The sequence below is a fragment of the Athene cunicularia genome, assembly GCF_003259725.1.
Source record: "Athene cunicularia isolate RWA chromosome 26 unlocalized genomic scaffold, athCun1 chr26_part2, whole genome shotgun sequence".
In the NCBI taxonomy this organism is placed as follows: Eukaryota; Metazoa; Chordata; class Aves; order Strigiformes; family Strigidae; genus Athene; species Athene cunicularia.
This window is the reverse complement of record NW_020799137.1, coordinates 2,317,320-2,340,023: the sequence shown is the minus strand read 5'-3', so window position 1 is coordinate 2,340,023 and position 22,704 is coordinate 2,317,320. Positions and strand designations below refer to the sequence as shown.

General features: G+C 39.2%; 2 protein-coding genes across 3 annotated transcripts in view; one reads left to right on the top strand and one right to left on the bottom strand.

Moving 5' to 3' along the window:
• SLC26A8 (solute carrier family 26 member 8) overlaps positions 1–1,672 on the bottom strand; it is a 22,425-nt gene extending 20,753 nt beyond the window's left edge. Inside the window, 1 exon segment of the mRNA XM_026864375.1 lies at positions 1,665–1,672. Within this exon segment, the coding sequence (XP_026720176.1) occupies positions 1,665–1,672 (8 nt within the window).
• Positions 1,673–6,110: 4,438 nt separating this feature from the next.
• On the top strand, positions 6,111–22,690 carry LOC113488967 (mitogen-activated protein kinase 14). 2 transcript variants are annotated; one of them, XM_026864414.1, is made up of 11 exons: positions 6,111–6,239; positions 9,714–9,772; positions 10,142–10,253; positions 10,756–10,785; positions 11,245–11,292; positions 11,748–11,862; positions 12,879–12,950; positions 20,851–20,930; positions 21,431–21,509; positions 21,823–21,996; positions 22,488–22,681. In XM_026864414.1, exons 1-11 carry the CDS (start codon positions 6,225–6,227, stop codon positions 22,553–22,555), a joined length of 852 nt encoding a protein of 283 aa, XP_026720215.1. In that variant the 5' UTR covers positions 6,111–6,224; the 3' UTR covers positions 22,556–22,681. The 2 variants fall into 2 exon arrangements, with proteins under 2 accessions (XP_026720215.1, XP_026720214.1); XM_026864413.1 differs by lacking the exon at positions 20,851–20,930 and adding an exon at positions 18,650–18,729 and having other exon boundaries at positions 6,115–6,239; positions 22,488–22,690.
• Positions 22,691–22,704: the final 14 nt, after the last annotated feature.

Here is a 22,704-nt window from a genome sequence, read left to right as displayed (position 1 = left end):
CTGTGTCCTTTTTATTAGGAAATGTCTTCCACATGAACGTTCAGGGTTTTGTTTTCTGTTCTTTGGCTCTGTCAAAGTGTGATCAGAATTTTCAAATGTGGGTGCATAATGATTGCACATCTGCTCTGCTGCTGTATTTGAGCAGGCATGCATATTTTTTCATTAACACGATATGCAAATTTATACCATGAATATCATGTTTATATCATAAGGAAGGATGCATGCTGCACTCGAAAAGATGTTTTGCATGTTCTGCAGTTTTAAAGAAATAAAGTTTTCAGCTGTTCTTAACCTACTGTTATAAAATTGTTGGTAAGTTCAGCTTAAATAGCATGCATTTCTTAAAGCTGCTGCACCTCGACTATGCAAATGCTTATGTTTCATAAAAGGTAAAGGCTAGTCGATTCTAGCAGTGAGATTAACCAGTGTACTTGCTGAGGTTTTTTTTAAATAGACAGGTATAGTTCTGGCAAAAGAAGGGCCTTGCTGCTGTAGCTGATAAATACCCCTGCAAGTGTCACAGAGTTATGTAACTCCCCAAATATAATAGGAAATGAATTTGCTCGGTGCCTTGTCCATTGTGTTTTTAAGGTTGACTCTACACCATCTAGCCCATTCCTCTCCTGTTTTCCTCCTCTCCACAATCTCCATTGTGCATGCAATACTTCCAAAGTTTGTTTTCACAACCAATAACTAAAGAGTTTGCATCATGAATTTCCTGTTTTGCTGTGTCAAAACTTTCAAAGATTGTGCAACTGTGTTCAGACCAGATGAAACAATTTTGTATTGGAAGCAATTTCAGCCATGTGGCCCGTGAGTCTTAGTGCAGTCTGTGTTAATGGTTTTCTGTATGTTCTTCTAAAAATATGTTTCAGAAAAGATACAGTTCAGAAACACTAGTGACATGGAAAGCATGTCAGATTTTTTTTAAAAAAAAAACAACAAACAAATCCCCTTGCCCATACATGTAATTTTATTAAGCTGCAAATGGTGATGCATAGTATTCAGAATGTTCCTGCGATGACTTGTTCTGCTCTGTCCCTTTAGAGATTTTTCTCCCCAGTAAAAAGTTACCAGGTTTCATTAGAGACTTTGAATTTGGTGTACCTCTGTGTTGGGATAGTAAATTGTGGGGTTGTAACCACCCTTAAACTGAATGGTTAAATATATTTCTGTGTGTGTCTACTGCAGTATTTTATTAGAATGTAATAAAAAGCTCTGTTTTATTTAGTTGTCAAGATGAGGCATTTAAAAATGAGCAATTTCTGGAAATTGGGGGGGAAAATAATAAAGAAGCCAGCAGATGAATCATTTAGGCTATGGAGCTGTCTGCTGTAGGCTGCTTTAAACCTTTAATGCGAGTGTGACTCTGAACACCCTAATGCAAGAACCTGACTTTATTTTTTAGTCAGTGGATGGGGAGAGAGAGAGGTTTTTCCTGCAGGCAGCTTAAGGCACCCGAGGTGTGTGCTTGAAGTTAGAGCAAATAGTCCAGTGTTTTCTGAAGTATTGTGTGCAGTGTTGGATGAATGTCATTCAAATGGCCAGCTCGGGTCTTTTTCAGGATCTGTTTTTTAAAAACTGAAAGTACGTGGCGATACAAGTAAGGATTCAGTTCCAGAACTTTGAGAAACATCGATACATACCCTCAGATTGTTCATTACCGAGTCATGTTAACAATTGCTGTGACATCTGCTGTGTGAAATGCTATTCCATTTATTCTTGCACCTCTTTTGTATATTCACACAACACAGTCTTTTGCATGAAAAGGATTTTGTAGCCAGGTCTACACTAAAACACGTGTGGGTTCCTGAAGTATCAGTCCGTAAGACTTCATGCGAGGAGGAGAGGGGCCTAGATAATGCAGCATCTTGCAGTGGGAAGTTGCTGAATGGAGATGGGATCGATCGGTGACTCACGCTTTAGCTGGAGGATTGCTTCATTTCTTCTGTGTGCTGAAGGGAGATTTCAGCAAACGGCATTAGTTCAGCCAGCTCTAAGCGAAGCAAAGAGGTGTTTAGATGATCTTTGCCATCATTTTCTAAAATGCTGTGAAGGCTGACTCTGTATACTCTTAGGAGTTCACTTTATATTGTATTTTTTGCAGCAGTTCTTTGTGTGTTGTATTAATACTTTGTAAAAGAAGGGTTTTGGTTTAATTGCTTTGCAGGCTATCAGGATTTCCTTATTTAATTTGGAAAGGAATTGAACAGCCAAGACTTACTTTTCCTGGGAATATTGCATAAGAATTTTTTAGCTTTTTTTTTTTTGTAGACTGCTAGGTTATATAGCCCTTCCAGAACCTGTCATTTCTTCCCATTTTGACCCACAGTTGTACCAACAAGGACTGACTCTTGAATTTCCTGGGTATTATGAAGATTTTTTTTTTTTTTTTTTTTTTTAAACTAACAGAGAAACATTATGGATTTAAGAAATTTTAAAACATTAGGCTCCAGAGGAAATGAAGTAACAACCCTAAATATCACCTTTGTAGTAACAATTCCTCCATGGATTTTTTTTTTTTTTACCAATGTGTGTCTTCAGGTTTAGTAATCCCTTATCAAAGCGTTCAAGTGCCTCCAAAGTATGTGTGCACTTGGAGAGACAGGTGCCTGCTTCCCCATAAGGTGTGGTAGATACACGAGGAGTGATATGAAAAGAACTATAAAGCTGAGTGGGATGAAGCAGCCGTACAGGTAGGATTAGCAGAACACGTGTGAAGAAGGGGGATCGCGTAGGAGGTGGGCACGCACAGAAAAGCTGTGAGCAGAGCTCTGAAAGCAGAGGCGAGTAGCTTGAACTTCATGGGAACTTATATATAAAGAAATGAAATTAGTGTGAGGACATCTGTCCTATAGGGAGATTTTTATGGCAGCTGTCTTAGAAGCAGAAGCCAGCATAGCAGAGAAGTTAAGATTTACAACTTCTTATAGTGTGTTGGGAGGGTAACTGAAACACATGTATAGGCTGAACTCAGAAGTGGTGGGTGTTAATGATAAACTGTTGGGTACTAAGGACTGTTTTCTCTGTCTATAACTAGGGATGCATAAATTGACTCCAGAGGTACCACCAAGGAGATGCAGCTGTCTTGGGTATTTGCATGGGCACTAGCAATGAGCAGCATGCTATTTAGCAGAATAGTCTTTGCACAAAAATTAGCATTCTGATGATATAATTTTTAAATAAATTGCATTCCTGAGTAATTTTGTATGTACTTCAGTTCCTCAAGCTACTTCAGATCTTCTAAGAAGATATAAGTTGAATTGGTGGATAGGTTCCCTAAAACAGTTGGTTTATTCTAGCTCTTATGTTCTAGATTTAGTTCAGATTAACTCAGAATTGTAGTTTTAGCTCACTTAGGGCAAAGTGGCTGCAGTTCATGTGCCATAGCATGATACTATGTAAGAGGTTAAAAAACGTGGAAGCTGTGATAAATTCTGAATTTGTGCTGATCTTATTTTAAAAGGGATTTAAAACTGTGGATCATGCAATTTTTTCCTAGTTAGGCTTTTTTAGCTGAAATATGATCAGTGTAATGCAGCTGTTTTAAGTCTGTGATGCAAGCCAGCTTAGTGTTCTTTAAAACGTGCTCCAGCATGACAGCTGGTCTGTGCTCTCTGTGCTGTGCTCTGAAAACCATTAGGCAGTTATCTGTATTGGCAGAAATTACTCAGCATGCCTTTATCGGTAGGGAAATAGTCTTTAGGCCTCAGATATGACCGAACTTAGAAGTCTTCTGACTTCAAAAGTAACTTGATTGCAAATGTGCAGTAATAGAAAATGTTCTTTCCCGGGCTTGTGCACAGTGTTGTTGTGCTGGTTAAACAGTTTGTCAGTGCTGCTGATTGCAGTTCTCCTTGGAGGTTGTACATCTCCTGCAGCAGAAGGGAAACGCGATAGGACCCCCAAAATGTCATTAAAAAGATGGTGAAATTGAATTTCCTTTGGACTCTGAAATAGCTTATGTCTGGTGGCTCTGAAATCTCTAAAGAGAATCTTGTGGAAACCAAGAGAGAAACCTCACTGTGTAGCTGTGAAGATGATTAATATGCAGGGGATCCCCTTTTCAGGATGAAAGAGATACTGGTATATGCTGCCTTTTGTACCCAAAATGTTTGAAAGCTGGTAAAGATTCATGATTAATTCACAACAGCAGGTGTTGAATTGTGATGACTAATCTTACTTTTGCTCTAAGTCCTAGAAAACACCTTGAGTATCATTAAAATACTGTCATATAATTACAGTCTGGATTACGTATGTTTGTATATCACAAAATGGTGTACATGAAGCTTAAAAAAAATTGAATTTATGTTCCATGAAGTGTTGCAGCTTAAATATTGATATTCTAGTGGTGTGTGAGAACTTGATAATTTGAAATCGAGATGAAAAATGAACGCATAACGGCTTGTCTGCCCAGGCTGAGTGAGGTGTAAAGGGCAACTCCTGTGGAAGTGCTTGGTAACGGGCATGCTTTGAGACACTGTGGTGTAGCTTGAGGATTTCAGCTGTGGAAATTTGCTCCAGTTTGATCTTTTGTCCAGCTGCTTTTTTGTATCTGTCCACAGTGTTTTTGCAGGGTCCCCTTTGTAGAGAAGGAGATACTCCTTTTCCATGGGGCACAGTGGGTCTTTCCATTCTCTTGCAGGACCTGGGCGAGGATCACTGAAAATAGAAACAAGCTCGTGTTTTGTTTTCTATTTCTCATAAACCTCATGTAGCAAGTTCCTTGAAAACTGAGCAACTTTGAGATAAGGAGTTTTTTTTTAAAGTTAATTCCAGTTAGTTGTTTTAAAAATAAATGACAACTACATTTATTTCAGATAGCTCCTTTGGCAGGGGTGGGGGATGAGTCTAGGACTACTTTCATGGTTGATTTTGTACTTGGTTACTTAAGCTACTTCACACTTTACATTTATAAATGTATAGCTTTCCTTTTCGCTTGATGTTTGTCAAGAACTAGTGCATACTCACTTTTAAATGGAATCAGGAGTTTGCCCTGAATCAAAATGCAGCAGGAAAATTAAAAAATACTGTCCTCTGACTTTCTCCATTCCATCTTTTCCCCTTGTTATCTTGAATCAAGTCTAACCTTGATTTCACATCCTCTCTTTCTCCTTCCTTTTTGACAAACTAGAGCTGTTTTAGATAAGAACATCAAAGAAGAGAAGAAAGAGGAGTATTCGATTCACAGCTAAATGCCTACATTTCTTTAGTTCCTCACATATAAACCCTAAGCTCCGGAAGATTTTGTGCAGTGTATCAGAAATTTAATGTAGTTCTTCATGTGTTAAACTTTTGGTTGTTTCTAAAGTGTCAGGTTTTGCTGCTTAATATTATAGATAGGTTGTAATAGGACTTACTTCGAAAGACGATTTTAGAGTACAAAATATCATATATATATATATATATGAAGTTATGAAATAGGATGGAGTTAGTCTTCGTGGGTTCTAAGAATGATTATTTATATGTAAAGGTTTTATGTATAAGTTTCTGCTAAATGGACAAGTTTAAGTAATGAACAGCTAGATATCACTTACATGCATTTTTTCATAACAGGATTAGATGTGATTTACCAAAGAGGTTTGATTTTGGCTTCAATTGTGATTAACAGCCATCATAGTTGATTTCATTGGGCACAGGCCTTGGATTTTTGTAGCGACTGAAACCATAAAAGATAGTATCTCGAGCATAGTGTTTTGTGTTGAAGTGTGATCTATGAAAATATGTTTAGGAATACAGATAATATTTACAAGTATTCTACCTCTCTCCAGACTTTTATTGCTGTATTTGTGTTTAAGAGCACAACTGTTTTTAGACAGAAGAATCATACACGTTTCTTTTTTTCCTCCAAAATTTCCCTTTACTGTGTAAACAAGACTCATCTTTTAAACATTTTCTGTAGAAACGAACAGTTGCGTGCATCTGTGGGGATTGAGTGGGGGTGCAGGTTGTGGACCAGGATACCTAGAAATTATTTTCACTGCAGAAATGGAGAAGTGACGTTATCTGTGACTCAGTGTCCAGGTAGCAGCTGTCTGGAGTTGCTAAGTGTGGGTTTGAAGGTGTTGGTAAATAATTAATTTGATAATTTGATTGCTTTTTATTGTAGTTCTGCGTTTGACACAAAAACTGGGTTGCGTGTGGCCGTAAAGAAGCTGTCCCGACCATTTCAGTCTATCATCCATGCCAAAAGGACTTACCGAGAGCTGCGGCTGCTTAAGCACATGAAACATGAAAACGTAAGTTGAAGGAGATGGTATCAAAAATTGGTCTGAAGTTGGGACTGCGCAGGGAGTGTCCATCATGATTGCATTTAAGGATCTTGTTGCATGTGCTCTTTCCTGATACTAAACAAAAGCTTGCAGTAGTACAAGGGATTATAGTTGTAGAAAAGCAGACAAATAAAAAACCCCCCACATAGCCAACTTTGTATTACAAAAATCTTAATATTTCCTAGAGTAATCTGGCAATTACTGCTTAGCAGGTTCATATTGGTTTAAGGATTTAGGACACAGGTGGTGTCACTTACATGCTCCTGCTCGCTTGCTGTAGTAAGCTGTACTTTTTGTTAAGAATTTATTTTAAAAAAGAAAACATCAGAGTTTGTATTCAGTGTCTTCTGGAGGGTTTTTCATGTTTGTTTGTTTTGGCTGGCCTGTGTCAGAGGGGTGTGGAGTAGATGTTCACTAGATTCCTGTAGGTAAAATAGGGAGGGGAAAAAAGAGGATGGTGAGGGGGTGGAAATCATATGGCTTTTCATACAAGCCATCCACTTAAATCATCAGCAGGGAAACAGAATAGGATGTGACAAATGTTAAAGTTAAACTGGTTTTTTGCTCTAACCTCCATTTGGTCTAGAAAATGGTTGGTTGACCAGTTCTGTGTGTTAGTGGCATTAACACACCAATATAATTTATTTTGCGTGCTGTTTGGAGCAAATACTGTATGAAGTGGAGCAAAAAGCCTCATAACCTCTAGAGCTGTCAGAAGGTCAAGAGGAAAGGAAGGCTCTTTCTTCCGTCCAAGCAAACTCCAGTTTAGCAGAGGAGAAGTAGTGTTCTGGAAATGAGCTGAGCAAACCCAGGACCCTTACTTAGCACAAAAAGGCAAACAAGCATAATTTTGTTGGAAGTTCTCCATGGATGGTCTGTGCAGAATTTCTTCTGTTGTGGCAGTGGTGGTTGTGTGTTGAGGCTTCTGATCACCGCCGTCAGCAGCTGGTATCCCCTAAATCATCTTGGCGTTTTTAGTGTGGCCAACATAATTGGAACTTTTGATGCATGTATGTACTATTGTCTATAGTTCTTCCTCAGTGCCTCTGTGTGATACTGTTGTCTCAACAGTAGAGGTTGAATTTGATCCTGCTCAGTGTCCATCCCCTGGAGTTTTTTTCTGGACCTTTTCTTGTAGCTGAGATAGTCTCTAAACAGGAAAGCTTTGAATATCTGTTAAAAAAACCCAAAACAATATTGATCCATTTTGTCTAAGCTAATAAGGTTAAACAGTGAAAATTAGATAGAACTGTTGTAGCACCAATAACTATGTCTGGCATTCATTAATATTTTTTGATTAGTATTGCAAAGAGCGTATGTAGCTTTAAGAGTAAGGGATAAAAGGAAGTTAAGTTGTTTATATATAGAAATATTTATTATCGGTTCATCATACCGTTATCTATCTGTGGGAAGTTTATCTAGGTTGTGGTTTAAAAATCCTGCAGATGCAGAAATGTTCAGAGCCGGTTCAGGCAGGCTTATTAGTGCTGGCGTCTGGGTTATTCAGCTCTCAGTTCGGAATTCAAGCACTAGGTTTTATGTGGCACAGAAGACACCAGCGAATCTGCAAGGGATGGTGGTTTAAGGGGCTTGAGCATAGGACGGTTTTCTACATCCTGTATCTGATCTGGTTCATGATGCTCTTGAGCAAATAAATGGACCTGCAGAGCACTCAAGTGTGTCTGTGTTATATTTTCAAGTTCCAGGAGGCCTTGTTAGCTTGCATGAAGCCTAACACTGAGCAGATGGGAGAGCAAATGGGTTTGTTGTCATGAAGAAATTAATAAGCTCTGTGACATCCTAAAATGCTGGGAGGGGAAAGCAAAAGGTTAGAGGAGTTGGATTCTGCATCTACTGGTGTTCACACTCCCTTAGAAGTGAGTCAGTGATGCGCTTGCAGAATAACCGTACTTGTTTATGAAGCTCGATGAAAGATACAGGTAGTTTGATGCTGTGCTTCACAGTGTAGTGAGATAGAAGTGATAAATGAAAGAAAACCTGATGTCTAGATAGCAAAGTCAGCTTTTGTCTTTCCGTGCTAAACTGGGTGGATAATGTTGATTTTTTTTTTTCTCTGTAAAAACTCCTACAAAATAGTCCACTGGAGAAAGAAACTGTAAGCACGAGAATTATTATACAGGATGTATGTGAATGTTACAGTTTGAAAATGCCTGTCTAGAAATGGAATTGCTGTGATGTATATTGAGAGAGGCAGGAGAGTGTTTTTTCTCTTCAATTTCCTCAATAAAATCTAATCTATAATGTATAATATAGATTTGACAGAGGCTTTTATTTCCTACCCACTTTCTCTCTTTTCCAAAACCATAGTCAAGATTCCCCAAAGGTTTTCTTTAATTCTCTGCTTAAAAGTGACTGGATTGATTCTGACATCCTTGACAAGGGTAAACAATAGGATAAACAGGATGGTGCCGAAGGGAACACAGGAATCCAACTCTTGGTTTCGTATGCACGCTTGAACCGTTACTGAAGTTGCTGAAATGTGTGTGATGCTTCTGTACCCGAGACAAGTGACTTGAAAAGGGAAGAGGAGTTTTCTGAAGGTGGATGAAGAGAACCTGTCTATCTCATGTTTTCATAAAATAAAGTATTATTTGCTACTAAGAGAAGGAAGATAAGGATTGAAAGCATGTTTTAGTGAAAAATAGAATAAACTTTATGGAACAGATGGATTTAATTTTTTTTAAATGCTGTAAATGACCTAGAAGTTAATTATGGGATAATAAGGTATAGTTCTTTTCCACAAAGTAACACATGCATGTCCTTTTACTCTCTACTGAGAGAACAGTTTAGCTGTAAAATGAAAGGTGGGGTAGCTGCGCTTGGGGCAGAAAATACAAATGACAGTGTGAAGCAGTCAGCTGTGTGTGAAAATTGGGTCCTCGTTGCACTGCACTGTTTTCCTGACTTATTTTCTGGTGTAGTCATTATTATTCATAGCTTGCATTACAGATCCTTGAATTTTTCTAGCCATTACTCAGTACAAGTGAAACAAGTCTCCCAGTTCTGATTTTAATACAGTCAACAGTATAACTAATCGAGCAGGAAGAAGTTTTGTCTGTGGTTGGGGTTATTTCCTGAACAAACTTTAGTTGGTTTTTTAAATAAAGTATCCTAAACCAGGGTTTACACCTGCCTTTCATCATGGCTCCTGTCTGATGCTTTAAGTGGTTGGCTGGTGGGAAAAGACAGCTGTGTATCTTTAACCTTTTTTTGTGTTTGTTTTTTTTTTTACACAAGTATTGAATATTTGTTTCTGATCTTGTATGAATACTAATTTGTCTACATCTGAATCATTCATGTAGTTGGAAATGAAACATCTACTGGAATGAGTGGTGTCTATTCCGCAAAGGGTATTAGTAACTATCATATTATACTACGAAGATATTTCACAGCTTTTTCACTTTACTGTTTTCTTTTTAGGTTATTGGCTTGTTGGATGTGTTCACCCCTGCCAAGTCACTAGAAGAATTCAATGATGTGTAGGTAACTTCTCTGAAGACTGCAACAGAACATCTTTGGTATCTTCCCTGCATCTCCCAGATTATTATAGAAATATTTGCCACGTTAATTTGGCTGCCATCATTCTCAATTCTGAATTCCAGCACAAAAGATACTAGGACATCCTAAACTATTGGACCTATCAAACTTTTTCACTTGTGTTTTATTGACTGGTGCTGTAGGAATCAGTGTAGTAATCTGCTATATTATTTAAAATGTTGGGGACTAGGTTTCATTCAGCAACAAGCTTTGGGACAGTCAGCCCTGCTACTGGAGCTTCATAGGGCATTTCTATCCTAATCCTGTGGAAGGGATTGCTTCACAGCCGATGTGTTTCCTTTTGTTCATAGGTACTTGGTGACACACCTTATGGGAGCAGATCTGAACAACATTGTGAAATGCCAGAAACTCACCGATGACCATGTGCAGTTCCTCATATACCAGATTCTTCGGGGACTGAAGGTACTTGCACCTGTCCTACCTGAATGTTGGTAGCTCATCCATGGGAGGTGGAACTTGATGAATTTCATATCCTCAGAGATTCGTATGGGTACATAGTGGGGCTTCCCTAACCTAGCGTAGGATAACCTATTATTACTGTTCTTTCACTTCATACCTCTTTGGAGGTAAAGTTAGGTATCGTTTAAGAAGATATTTTTATACATTCCTATGGGCAGAGTATGGAAAATGATGAACTTTAATCTGCTCTGACCAGGAATCTTCCACTTCTTCAGTTCTGTTTGCCTGGGTTGTTCCACTCGTGGGGGCAGTGCTCCTGGGTGTTCTGAGGAGAGACAGAGTGAAACACCTGCCTACTTGGAACACACAGCCACACACTCGGTTCCTCCTGCAGACAAGCTGTAGCATTTGAATTGTGTGGGATGGGGTAGGGCAGTATTGTCTAGTGAAGAAATGAGGAGGAGGCTACTTGACAAATTTTATAACAGTCCATCTTGCTTTACAGTACATCCATTCAGCTGACATAATACACAGGGTGAGTATTTATCCTAAGATTGCTTCCTGTACCAAACCAATGTCTTTAAAAAAATGTAGTACAGAATCTTGCAATGCAGCACCTATAGAAACAAGAAGAAATTTTCTGAAAGTTATTTTGGTTAAGCAGTCAAAAAGTTAAACATGGGAAGTGTTTGTCGAGATCCTTAGTTTCTGTTCCTGCCTTTGGCTGGTATCTGTGTGAAATAGGCTCTCTATTTGTAAAATAAATATCTACAGCACTGCTGTTGCAATAAGCCTTTATGCATTTTTACTTGTGACACATCTGAAGACTACAGAAGAGATAGCTGACTCTGGAATTAAATAATTTTTCTGAGTATGGAGAGTTGGTGTTTACAGCCAGTTAGAATCTAGTTTGTCTGCATTTACATTTTTTATCTGCTTTAGATTTGTGAAACAACGTATATACCACTGTTAATGCTGATGTTTAATTTTTTAGGATTTAAAACCTAGTAACCTAGCTGTAAATGAAGACTGCGAGCTGAAGGTAATGTAAGCCCAAGGTCTGATTGCTTTGACTGTGATTTGAGTGAATGCCTTATGGATGTCTCTTGGAATTGAAGGGACAAAATAATTCCTTATGGAAATAATTTGGTGGTCCAAAGTAATAATGTCCTTGCCAGCTGTAAAGGGTTGTAAAGATGTTTTTTTCTATATTTGTTCCTGTGTTTTTAATGAATGATCACGAAAGGGAAGAGTTAACAGCTTTTATTTGAGTTTAGTTGTTTTAGAGACAAGATATCCAGACATAATTTTGATTGAGTCCTAACGCTGTTCTAGGCCTAGTGTCTCTTAACAGGCTGTGAAATTTTAGTTTCATAATCTCCTTTTGCAGTTGCACCACCTCTCCTCCACCCATTCCAATAACTGCCTAGTTATTTGCTCTAACTAGTTTGCACTGTTCCACTGCAGTAGTTGGTGGATGTCTGTTCTGTTCTGTAGATTCTGGATTTTGGCTTGGCCCGACACACGGACGATGAGATGACCGGGTACGTGGCTACCCGGTGGTACAGGGCTCCTGAGATCATGCTGAACTGGATGCATTACAACCAGACAGGTGATGCATTTCACTAACACAAGGCTTTTCAGTTCCTGAATCGTGGGGAAAAAAAAAGGTGGTTCTTTGTATGTGCTCTTTTCCATTTGATCAGTAAGTTGACAGGCAGGGTGATTACGCTTCAGTAAGGGTGATTAAAAGAAGACAGGCATAAAATTAGTATTTGAACCACAGTTAACCAGATGTGAGTTAAGAATTGTGATGGCATTCACAAGACTTCTTCAAACTTAAATCTTTGAAATTGCAATCAGTTAAGTATTGTCAGCACTTATCCCTTATTTTTCCATATCACAGTGATTTTTAAAGTAAGTGAACAGAATGTATCTGGATGAGAAGGTGTGTTTCCAGGAAGCTGCTGGGAATATGCTGAAAAATATCTTGAGTTATGGTGTGAAGAAATGCTAAAAAGTATATAAATCTCCCTTCCTTTCCACTTCTTCACAGTTATATGTTCCTCACAGTTTCCAGTATCTTCTCAGCAACACACCGTGCTTCCCTACAATACTTCAGGCACAGAGCAGAAAAGCAAATGTGAGAATAGTTGTACAGGAGAACATATGGGTCAAAGAAGATACTGTGCTACTCTGATTTCACTCTTCACTACTTTTTCTTCTTTTCTCTTTTCCTCTTACATGTATATAGACTTGTCTTGTACCTGTAGTGTAATAGTTGGTGGTTGTTTGGGTAGAATTTATGTAAAGGCCACATGCAAATTAATTCCTCAGAGTTGTTCTGAATAGGTCTTCCTCTTTGATTGCGTAGATTCCTCCCCAGCTCTTCGGTGTTCAATGCACGTTATGCTCTGGAAAGGAAATTTTTCTGACCTAATATTCTGTTACTTGGACAAGTCTTAGATGATGTAGTTTCTGAAGAGTATCAGTTAGCTTGCAGTGTGTCTGATTGCTTTGCTGTAAGACTGCTTAAGGATAAAGTTGTTTGTACTTTTGTTGGATAGGGTGATTCTACTGAGACTGTATTTTTCTGCATTAAGTTGTTTTTCATTTTATTTTGTTCAGTTGATATTTGGTCAGTGGGATGCATTATGGCTGAACTGTTGACTGGAAGAACGTTGTTTCCTGGTACAGACCGTATCCTTTAAAAGTAATATATTTTTTAAATGGAAGTTAGAGACCTTTACTTTGACATATTTCACAAGAAAAGGAGTTCTGGGTTTGGTTGTGGGGTTTTTTGTTTGTTTTTAAGTTAATGGCTTCTTTTACTCACAGAACGATGAGGTGAGTTCTTGGTTTTGCTGCGCATGAAACAATCACAGTGTGCAAGACAGCAAATCTATTCCTCTTTATTGTCTGTTGGCATCACTAGAATTGCTCACGTGGTGTTTTGTTTCTGGGAGTTACTTTCCTTTAAGTTTATTTAAATTCATTGCTCTTTGAGTTTGTAGAAATAACTGCATGGAGTAGGCTGTCTGCTAAGAATCCTTTCACGCTTCAGGTTTCTAGCAAATGTGAAGCATCCTTCTGGCCTCTCTTCTGTATCCTGGGGGTATGCTGTGAAAGCAGCAGGTTTGCAGATTCTTCAGTGCCAAGGATCTCGTTCCAAATTGCTCTGAAATGTTTAGGTTCCGCTTCCATGCTTGAGCGTAAACAGATTGTGAGTCTTCTTCCACTGTATGCTTGTATTGATGTGAAAAATCAAGCCTGAATAACTTCTTTTCAAACTGATTTTTTTTTTTTTCTCTGCCAGAGTGGCCTGGGTAGGACACTTTGGCAAATTTATGAGTGAGCACTGTGTTTTTCCCCAGGAAATTAGAACTGAAACTTGATGCAAATTGTTATACTTGCAGCTTTTGTTCGTTCACCCATGCAACACATAGGAGTAATTTACTGCTGGCAAGACTTTTCATTGCCTAGAAAATTGGACTTTATTTGCCAGAGAAAATTACATTGCCCACCTTTTACCAAAGTTTATTCTTTCAACACTAGTTTGTTTATTTTAATAACTTGTATTAATTTATTAGTATTTATAGCTGTTAATTCAAATTTGTTAGCATTTGGTGAAAAGAAAACTACTGTTGGAAGTGCTGGCCTTCTGTGTACTATCTTCCTTCTGGAAAGCATCTAGATTCCAAAACTCTTTGGCAGAGGGGAAGGCTTTCATTCCAGTTTTGACAGAGTTTCATTTCCCTTTTCAATGTGCTTTAACTTTACCTTTTTTTTTTTCCTCTTTTCTGCCTATCTCAGTCTCATAATCTCTCTCTGAATTTGTTGAACTTTCTGTACTCTACTGTTTAGTCATCTCTGCTGTATTTTCCTGTTGTCAGAGACAGAAGCAGAACTAACACAAAAGCAGCTTAGAAGCTAGAAGAAACTTGCCATATTTCCTTCCACTTGTTTAGCACATACAATTTGGTTTTGGCAGATTTTTTTTTTCTAAAGAATTGTTGATTCAAAGCAAAAAGTCCTTAACCTGTTGCCATTATTTGACCCTAGTAACAGTGACACTTTAGATTTTACAGATCTTGATACTTGAAAATCAAATATTTGCTTACAGTATTTGCAAAACATAAGAAATGCTTCACAATGTGTCCTTTATGAATTGAACAAAACAATTCTTTTCCAAGCCTGAGAAGTTTTTTCTCCAACTCTGTTCTTAGTTGTGAATTATAATCAATAATAGCTGCAATGCAAAATAAAGTTTTCCTTTAGTATCTAAATTGTTTTGTCATATTAAGATATTTTATTAATATATATTTCCCAGCAGATGCTTGTGACTTTTTACCTTAAACGCTCAATTTCTTTCACAAATGGTGATAAAATTTTGAATTAAACACGTTTTCTGTTCCCAGTTGGTTAGATTTTAAGAAACATAAGGTTAAATCCTTTCCCATTGTAGATAAAACTTGGTAGTACTGTAGGTGTTACAGTTTGTGTGTGTGGTTCCCCACTCTAAGTAACATTTATGCTGTTTGATGATGAGGTCAGGACTGTAAGGGGAGCGGGGTCTGTGGTTATGAGTCTTGTGCACGTAACCGAGGATCTAGAAGGGCACCAAGCTGTCTGGTTTTGCTGACACCTAAAGACAGCAAGCAGAAGTAAGATAACGATGGGTTCTAGCTTCTCCCTGTCTCAGAAAGCTCTTTGAAATCTTTATATGTACATGATTTTGAGAAAGTTTTAGGAATTTTCCAGTTGTAGATCCTCTCGGGTACTTCTGGGCCCTTCATTTCTTTGTACCCACAGATTTGCTGAGTCCTGTGTTCTTCCTGCAGTGTCACTATGCAATTGCTGATTTATTGACTTTGCAATTAACATTAATGTGCTTAATTCAAGATACATTTTACCATGCTTCTAGTAACCAAGGATAGAGTATATCCAAATCCCCTGCAGTTCTAGGGAATTCCCTTTGCAGTTGGAGGCGATGTGACTGTGTATTCCGTGTGTACTGGAAGCTGGAAACTGCTCCTGTTTGACAACTGAAAATTTGACTTTCTTGCTTTTTGGTCTCAAGACGTTAGTTTTCTCAACTACGTAGCTTCACTTTTCCAAAATGAAATAGATAGTGGCAGAATAAGTAATGACATCTCAGGAATATCATCTTCCTGCTCAGGTGGCTCTCTTACTTGAAATATTGGTTCCTTTCAGGAAGGATTTAGCAGAAATGGTGTGATGTTATTTACAGTCTATCAGATATTACTTTATATGGCCCGGAGCCACATATATTACTTGTAAGAGGCTTCAGTACAGACAAGCTGTACAGTTAATTTAATCTGGTAAGTAATAAAGTGGTGTTCTGAGTTGATGATCTTTAATGCTGTCTCTGATGATCATGCCACTGATAAACTAATGGTGATTTTAGTTTTAAGTTCTGAAGGTCCTAATTTGTAGAGATCCTGAACATGGCTGTCACTGAGTTAAAGCAAGAATTGTGGATACTCTTAAAAAAAAAACCCGCTGCGGTTAATACGGGCTTAGCTCTGCAGGATTATTACAATATTCCTAATTTAAAACTTAATATAATTGAATTGTTCCTTTTGTAATCTATGGGTGGAAATATTTGTGTGAAAGCTGGCTTTCTAATATTGGTAAAATCTCTACCAGGAGGTGGAGAAGAGGAGCAGGATTGTGGAAAGACTAGTCAGAGACAAAAAAAATGAGGTAATGAAAATCAGAGTCCTTCAGGTTTTTAATGTGAGGCATAGATAGAGGATTTCTTTTTGTTATTATCGTGTCTGTCTTATGCCAAGATCGGTTTCTTTTAAACATGTATATTCTTAATTTTTTTTTTTACAGCTTTTGTAATGTGAATGATTCATATCAATAAGTAGAAAAGTTGACTTTTAAGTTTGACAATTTGATTTGCATAAAATTATATAAAGTATAAATAAGAATATCTTGACTGATTTGTACTAGTTTAGCCGATTTTCTATATGTTTTAAGCTGTCTGTATTCCCTTTCAACTCTGAAGAGTATTTTTATGACTATTTTTATTCAGCAGTGTGAGACTTCCATGGTAACTAACCCATCTGAGATTACATATTCTTCTGATAAATCTTGTTCTTGCTTGTGGTGGCAGCTAAAACAACTTCTGAACTTTGCTTTGCCTGGATGAGCTCTTACAGTCTTGCGGTGCCGGCTGCGGATGGTGATGGCAGGTGGCTTTCTGAATTTTAGAACCACTGAGACTCATCAGTCATTGGGGGTGCCTTGGTGATGGCATTTGGGGTTTGCATGCTGCGCTTCCCTTCTCCATGCACATGTGTTTTTTGTTTTGTTTTTTTTCCTTTCGCTTTGTATTTACTAAGTCTTTTTTCCTGTCTTTAACTGCTTATGGCTCATTTCTCTGGGACGTGGTAGGCCCTGTAGTTGAATGAATGCTGCAGTTCAGCAGGTTATAGATGGCAGGCCTAAAACTAGAAGCAGGGGTTGGGTTTTGGCATGCCTGTGGCAGGGCCAGTTACACATTCTGTGTTTTCTCTTGAGTATCTGAGAAGTCACTGAAGTGTATTATACAAGTATCTTCCTACACAAGTAGGAATTTTCCCTGGGAAGAGAGCTGACAGCAAACTGGGCAGCAATGTTGTTGGCACACCTGGTGCACATGATTTTAAATGCCTTTAAAAGAATTTAACTATTCCAACTGAGGTATGGCATGTGACTTCTGAGGCATGTTAGCAGTCTGAAATTTGCACAACTGTTTCTTGCACAAGAATGAGTGAAAGATCCAAGGGCTGTTTTAAATAGCACTGAAGAAAAGCCAATTTAAATGAGCTAATTGTGGTTAGTATAGCACCCTCTGCTAATTCTCCTACACCAGTGGGTATACTGATTTCATTTTAAGCATTAACAATTAAGAGTTGGCAATTCAGCAGCTAAACTAAATCCAACTACATGCATTGGATTTACTTTTAGGTTTACAGTGTTTAAGTAAGTGGGAGTTGGCCAAGCAACTTGAGAAGTGAGAAATTAGTTCAGCTGTTCTGACAAAGTACTATTTCCAGGACTTTTAATTCATTTCACATGTAAAACTTTGTCTAAAGTTTGCATCAAAAGTGAACAGTTTTAGCAAAGTATTGATGGTTTCCTTCATACACAGTCTGCCAGTATTACAGGAACTCTGAGGCTTTTTTTAAAAAACTGAAGACAGTTTTTAAAGTTTTTGTAGTACTCTAAAAGATATTCTAACAAGGCATTGTAATTGTATCTTAAAACATCAGGAGGGCAGTGATCCAAGAAATTGTCTAGTAAATAGACTACTTTTATTGAAAGGAAAATGTGTAACTAGTTTGATATAATTTTAAGGGCAAATACAAACATTACAATCACAGTCTGAAATCACAAGTAGGTGTTGAAGGACAGCATGGAGGATGTCAGAGAAGGGAGATTATTCTTTTAATAGTTTTAAAAAGATACCTTGTCTCCTGACTATCTTGAGTTTTAGACATAAAACTAGGTTTAGTGGATTTTTTTCCGTCAAGTGTGTGTTTTGCCACTTAAGTCAAATATTTAATTTTTCTGCCTTGTTACAGAGGACAGGTTGGGTTGGCACGTGGCCTGGGGGAAGCTCTGTGGTGGATAAAGCATCCTTTGCATCTGCAATGCTAAATCCTGAGAGCTTTCCATGTAAAGATTTTAACTCTGAGCCCACATTCTGTTCTCTCTGGTGGGTCTGTAGGGCGAAAGGGAGACCCAGGTGCTCCAGCCTCCTGCCCTGCTGGTCCCGGGGAGCTGGGGGGTGAGTACCTGCTGCCGGCTGCAGCACCCCACTGCTCCAGGCCTGGGAAAGATGCACCCCATGTTCAGGTGGAGGGATGCTGTAGATCATGAGCAGGGACCAGTCATTTTCTTAAAATTCAAATTTTAGGAGTGGCTGAAATGCCTTGGAAGGTGTTCACAAAAGGCCTTGACTTTTTTTATTATTGGAGCCTACGCTTTTCAGCCTTCTGCTTTACTTCATCTGTCACTAACACAACCTAATCCTGCTGACTGCTTCTACTCTGGTGTGGGGCCTGAGAGGGTGAAGTGAGCATGTAAACTGGTTCTTCACCCGTGGGATGAGAGCTCTGACCTGTGCTCCACCTAGTTAAGGATGCAGCGACTGATTCAATGCATGTGGTGTTATTTGTAGACAAGTTGTTCAATCCGATGCAGAGTGAGCTGTGTTGTACCGGGGGTATTCAATTGTAAATGAGAGGAATGAAAACAGTTTGCTTAAAATAGCTTTTCAGTGGAGGCCTTGGCAGGTGTTAATTTTCAACGTTAATAGGCTGATATGTTGCGCTTTTTCATTTTGATTTGTCCCAGCATTTTCCTTTATGGTCCATCATTAGATATTGATCAGTTGAAGCTCATTTTGAGACTCGTTGGAACCCCAGGGCCTGAGCTTTTGAAGAAAATCTCCTCAGAGTCTGTGAGTTTACACTTTGATTGTAATATCTGCCCTTTCGGAAGTCCCAAGTTTGTGTGTTGCCCTCCTGTAGTCTATCTGTAGTATGTGTTGGGTTTTATTTTCTTTTATTTTTCTTCCTTTGTCATTCTTTGCTCTTGGATGGCTTTGAGTTCTCATGCTGTGTGTATCTGATCTTTATTCCTCTTACCTCTGCCTGTGGTATGATTTCTTCCTTCCATATTCTCATTTTACTGCTTCGTGACTTTTCTTTCAGTTTGTGGGTTTATACTTCGTGATACATTGTATGATCAGATGCTGCTGGGGAAGTATTTTTCACAGCTAAGAGTTTGAGGCTCGTCTCAATTATTATTTCTCCAGATTGCCTACCCAGGGATCTTTCTTAACAGGAGCAAGTGTATTATCCTCTAAACACACCCAGTTCCTTCTGTAGTATGATTAATTTCTGAAATACTACTGCCACCATCTTTGTTTTCATAGCATAAAATCCAAACTGCCTTGTAGGTGCTTTTCTGTGGCAGCTGTTTCCCGGGCACACAGTATATAGTCTGCTGAGAAGATAACTAACTGTGGCGTGTGTTTAAAGGGTATTGCTGTATGGGGCCCTTCTGCCAACCTAATAATCCACAAAGCTTTCTGCAGTCTGTGTTTTAAAGGGTGTTCTCTATTTTCAACCATAATGCCATTTCTGTTTTGTTCTAATCTTGAATTGCGAACTTCTGCAAAGACAGTATTAAATGGCATTTAGTTTTACCTGTTTCTGAAGGTGAAGTGTGTAAAAGTTAGAGCAAGAGATGCTGTAACAGGATGGATTAACCAGTTAATGCATAGTGAGAAATGAACTTGCGTAGAGGTAACTAGCAGCATACTTTAGCAAGTCACTCCACTGTTTCTGATCAGTGCATTGGAGAATGATGGCAAGATTATTTTGTACTGCAGCTTGTGCTATTCTTCATGTAACAGTGACGAAAAATGCAAAATGTGAGGTTAGCCTTGAATTACACTTGATGAAAGTAGACGTGCGGTGCAAGTTGGGACCAGTTGGTCAGCTTGCTGAAGACAACACCAATTTAAAAAGCCCTGGGATGTTCTACCCTTGGGAGGGTTAGAACTGGATACCACAGGTTGCCTTGGGTGCCCCGTGAACTGACCTTAAGGGTAGTCTGGTATTTGAAGTACAGGGATTAGCGAGAGAGAGGCTTAAAGGGTGACTAGGTTAAGCAAAAGATTAGTTTGCATACATAAGGTTGAAGCGAGGTGGTTTGTTGTGTTGGGTTTTTTTAACATTGCACAGTAAAAACAATGATTGCTCTTAGCCAGGTCCAAATCAAGAATCTATTTAAAAAAAGAAAAAACACGCAGTAAAGTACTGTTTCTACTTTTTTTTTTTCCATTGTATGGGGATAGCCAAACTATTAAGTGGTTGAGGGCCTTTAGTGTGTCACTGTAACGAATTCTGGTTTTCTGCTGCATTACTTTACTTGCTCTTACTTTCTCTGTCTGTTCACTGACATCAGCTAACTCTGTCTTATGCAATGCTAATGTTTTGCTAATTTTGCATTTATTGCCTTCTGTCACCTCGCCCACATCTCAAAGTGCATTCAAAGCTGTTTAGAAGGAGGTGTCAGTTGTGAGCTGATTTCGCTTTGCACCACAAGGAACTTAAGTACTTTCTATGCAGCAAGAAAAAAAGCTGGTAACCAGTGCAGGGGATACGATTTTTGTTTCTGTTTTAATTTTTGTTCATTTTTCTGAGGCTGCGTGTAGCTGCAGCAGCCTAGGAAAATTTTTGAGTAGCTTCAGCCAAAGGAAATGTCTACTTTTGTGGCTTAAAACTGTTGGGAAACATGAACGCAACTGTGTTGTAATATAATGCTATTTGTGGCAGACAGAAATACTTTCTGTACTGATGCTGTTACCCACTGAGCAGTAATTCTCCATCAAGTGTTCACTAGTACAATTGCTAAACTTTTCGCAAATATTTGAAAAAAATTAGCGGACCCTGCCTGTATGGCTTTTGCCTTGTGGTTTGCAGAAGAGATGCTTTGTATGCAGCTGGGTTTTTTTTTCTGTTTAAAATGGTTTTTGCACTGTTTTAACAAAGCCCTTGACTAGGCACTTAAGATATTAACCAGCTTCAGCAGATCATGCGTCTGACGGGAACACCCCCTGCATATCTCATTAACAGGATGCCCAGCCACGAGGTGAGCCCTGAGCAGATGAGGGGGGTTCGCAGGGCAGGTCTTCACTTGCAGCCTTCGCCGCTTCTCAAAGCGATGGCGCTCGCATGTGGCATGGGGTGGGCACTAACGACCTGCTCTTCAGCAACGTTTTGTACTAAATGAAGACTTGAGATTTGGACAGTGCGTACCGAAACACCGATTTTTTTTTTTTTTTTTGGTGAGAGTTGGTTTCACGCTGCGTTGTGTGGCTTCACCCACAGCCACCGCGCTGCACGCCCAGGCACCCCTCTGCTCTGCAGTCTTGCATGAACCCCCAGTAATACGAGCTCTTCCTCCCCTGTCTTGAGTGGCCTCTAGCTGGGAAGGGATAATGCTGATGGGCTTAGTAAGTATCAGAATAAGTAAAGAGAAAGCAAAGCAAGGAGACAGACCATAATAACCGGTGCTTCAGGATGACTGAAATGTACTTTGTCTTGGTGGCTGGCTTGTGTTATACTTCAACAGAGCATTTATTTCCACAGGCAAGAAACTACATTCAGTCTTTGTCTTACATGCCGAAAATGAACTTTGAAAATGTGTTTATTGGTGCCAATCCGCTAGGTAAGGATTGCTTTTTAAGTGCTGTGCTCTTCCTGAAGCTGAAGCTAGCATGTCCTGGGACACCCAAGACTTTCCCCAGGTTTTGTTTTGGCTGCAGAAGTAGTTCAGAACAGAGCTACACACCGTTTTCAAAGTTTACAAAAGTATGTGTGGGCTGAGGGTATAAGAGGAGAGGAATTGTGGGTGAGGGGTGGGTCCTGAGAAACTACAGATTCCTCATGTATGTTGGGCTTTTATGAGCTTGCATTTCAGAGTACAGTGTCGCACACTCACTGTGTAAAACCCTTTCTTTTCTATTTTGATGTGTTTCCAGCTGTGGACTTGCTAGAGAAGATGTTGGTACTGGACACAGACAAGCGAATCACTGCGGCAGAAGCGCTGGCTCACGCCTACTTTGCTCAGTATCACGATCCGGACGATGAACCAGTGGCAGATCCCTATGACCAGTCTTTTGAAAGCAGAGAACTTGAGATTGAAGAATGGAAAAGTGAGTTTGGGAGATGGGAGAGAGCACCAACCTGCTTCCCTTGCGGTCCCTTCCACAGCTGCTGTGCAGCTGAGCCATGGGACTTGGAGGCACAAAAGAAACTGAGAAAAACGTGGGCACCCTGTTCTTTCTGAGGTCCTTATGCTGAGTGAACCCGTAACATGCTGTGCGCATAATTAGCATCGTCCCTGGGAACTAATTCTTACTATGAGTATACAAACGTGCAGGCAACGTAGTTGCTCATGCCTTTATGTTTCCAAACTTACATCTCCTCAACGCTCAGGAAGTATCTTCTATTCTGCGTGTTAGTCTCTGAGAATGGTGTAACCATTCTTTTTCTTCTTAATTAAACCATGTTTTTCACTTAAAGTAACATTAGAACCTTTAAGACTTAAGGTTTTTAAAAAAGAAAACCTTTAAGACAAGGTGTTCTTGCATGAGGGATGTTTTTAGTACTGCCTTATTGAGTTTCTGTCCTGCTTTTCCACCAGGCCTGACTTATGATGAAGTAATCAGCTTTGTGCCGCCGCCGCTTGACCAAGAGGAGATGGAGTCCTGAGAAGCTGCTCTCTTCTGTTTGTCCCACTTCACTGTGAGGGGAAGGCCTTTTCATAGGGACTCTCCGATTATCGTTCAAGTGCCTCGTCACAACAATATTCTCCTTGGTGGAGGGGTTTTGTGTGTGTTGAATTGGGGAGGGGTGGGGGG

Coding starts and splice junctions, on each gene's coding strand:
- LOC113488967 (XM_026864413.1), top strand. Junction 10,786..11,244: donor CAGCTGACATAATACACAGG/GTGAGTATTTAT, acceptor TTAATTTTTTAG/GATTTAAAACCTAGTAACCT. Junction 11,863..12,878: donor GATGCATTACAACCAGACAG/GTGATGCATTTC, acceptor TATTTTGTTCAG/TTGATATTTGGTCAGTGGGA.